This window comes from Nestor notabilis, unplaced genomic scaffold, assembly GCF_000696875.1.
Source record: "Nestor notabilis isolate BGI_N333 unplaced genomic scaffold, ASM69687v1 scaffold25891, whole genome shotgun sequence".
Taxonomy (NCBI): domain Eukaryota; kingdom Metazoa; phylum Chordata; class Aves; order Psittaciformes; family Psittacidae; genus Nestor; species Nestor notabilis.
The window spans coordinates 9800-11877 of NW_009916490.1; the positions used below are offsets into that span (position 1 = coordinate 9800).

Consider the following 2078-nt stretch of genomic DNA (forward strand, 5'->3'; position numbering starts at 1 on the left):
GCAAGCAGTAACACAGAAGGCCTCACATGTATGTGTCTGCTATGGCTGATAAAGCCAGGTACAAGCAAGCTTCAGATACTGGTAGACTGGAGTGGTTGTACCATGGGCACAACTATATCCAGAATTTGAATGTTTTGCCTTAAAAAATGGCAATGCATTTGCCCTGGGCTTGAATCTTTAAATTCTGAGTATCCTGGTACCAGTCCACTAAACCACACGCTTTATATCAAGTGAGTCACCAAACAGTCCCGCAGTACATCAGGAGTAGGGATGACATTGGGACAGGCTGGGTGGCTGGGTGATAAATATGTATTTTAAATACTTGGCTGGAATGGTGCAGGAGTTTGTTTCCTAGTTCAAGTTTGTGTGGTTGGTGATTGGAAAGACACTGGTTATTTGGAGCTTTGATTTGTCTTTGTGCAAAAAGTTTGCATCTGAACTGTGCTAGTTCCCCCTGCATCAGCCTTGTGCCCTTCAAGAAGCTAAAGGAGACTTTCTTTCCAGAGTGAAGCAGCATTTCTGAAGAATTCAAGTCATGTTGGGACGGAATAGCTTGTGCTCCTTAGGATGCACTTTCTTTATAGGTGAAACACCAGATACAGGCAGAAGTGGAGCAGATTTTGTACTTTCCCTGAGAAACATGAGTTGGCACAATAATATACAAAGTTATTGAATTTAATGTCTATCATATGTATGGGTTTAATATTAGTTATGGACATTTCTCACTTTTCATGGGGGAAGGCAGAGTGGAGACTGGTGTGCTTGGATACTTCACAGTTCACAAGCTTGGGGCCAGGGGCTGTTGGTGCTGTTCTGGCTTAAAGACTGGGTCAGTACAACGGGCATCATTTTTGTAGGTGTGGAAGAGCAATAGGTAGTCCTGTTAAAAGCAACATTCAAAGCAAGGATGATGCCATTGGAAGTTCTTGTTTAGTTCCTGTCTGTTTCTCTTGGTATTTGTTCCTTTTAGGGAAAATATTCTGAGCATTTCTCATTTTGACGGAAAGACTGAAATAAAGGTGAAATGATGGGATAAATTCTAGACTCACCAGTCTCCCTTTCTCTTGCTTTACTGTTAGTCACAGCTTTACTGGAGTCTCTCCATCCATGGGAGGACTGGCTAGCAGTGCTCGTTGCCTGAAACAGCGGGAGGCTCCTGGGTTTTCCTCTTTCTTACAGTAGTGGCGGTCTTGCTCTACCGGTAATTCAGAATAGAGGAAGTGTACAGAACTATTGCAGCTTGGTCAAAGCCTGCCTGGAGCTTGGCTCATGGGGAGAAGGTGGTGGTTGTCTCTGTCTCCATGGCATAGGAGAACCTCTTGCTCTCGCGGCAGGTGGAGAGCTGCCAGAGGCGCTCCTGGCTCAGGCAGCCCAGTTCCTTCAGGAGCTTGAAGAGGTCGTTGCGGAATTTGACACCAATGAAGGCGTAGAGGAAAGGATTGAGGCAGCATCGGAAGCAGGCCAGGGTGTAGGTCACGTCATCAGCCATGTCGAGCTGCTTGCTCTCCTCACATGAGCTGGTGTGGTTGAAGGCTGAGATGGTCTTGGCCAGCATGACGCCATTGTAGGGCAGCTGGAAGACAACAAAGACAATTACCACGGCGATGATGACCTTGATGGCTTTATTCTTCTCAAAGTTGCGGGCCTGGAGTAATGTTTTGATGATGATAAGATAGCAGACAGACATGACCAGCAAGGGAAATAAGAAGCCAAAAACCATTTGGGACACTTTGATGCCAGTGTTGAAGGTCTGCAAGTCATGAGCGATGATGGAACAACGGGGATGGCTGTCCACATTATTTACACCACTGTGAACCAGCTCAGGGATTGAGAGGATGAAGGCCAGGAGCCAAATGAGGATGCATGTAACCTTGCTAATGAATATCATCCGGGGACGAAAGCGGTGGGCTGAGGCAGCCTGAACAATGGCAAAGTACCTGTCAATGCTGATAGACAGGAGGAGCAGCATCCCACTGAAGAAACTCATTTTGCAGATGCAATAGACAGCTTTGCAGGCAAACTTCCCAAAAAGCCAGTGCTTGGCTGCAGTTGTGGCCCAAAAAGGGAGGGTCCGCAGG

The 2078-nt window shown here is 46.6% G+C and overlaps 1 protein-coding gene across 1 annotated transcript in view; it reads right to left on the reverse strand.

Moving 5' to 3' along the window:
- Positions 1–1267: 1267 nt before the first annotated feature.
- The window catches only part of LOC104413581 (C-C chemokine receptor type 7-like), a 2842-nt gene continuing 2031 nt past the window's right edge, over positions 1268–2078 (reverse strand). The window contains 1 exon segment of the mRNA XM_010024616.1: positions 1268–2078. This exon segment is cut by the window's right edge and continues 17 nt beyond it. Within this exon segment, the coding sequence (XP_010022918.1) occupies positions 1268–2078 (811 nt within the window).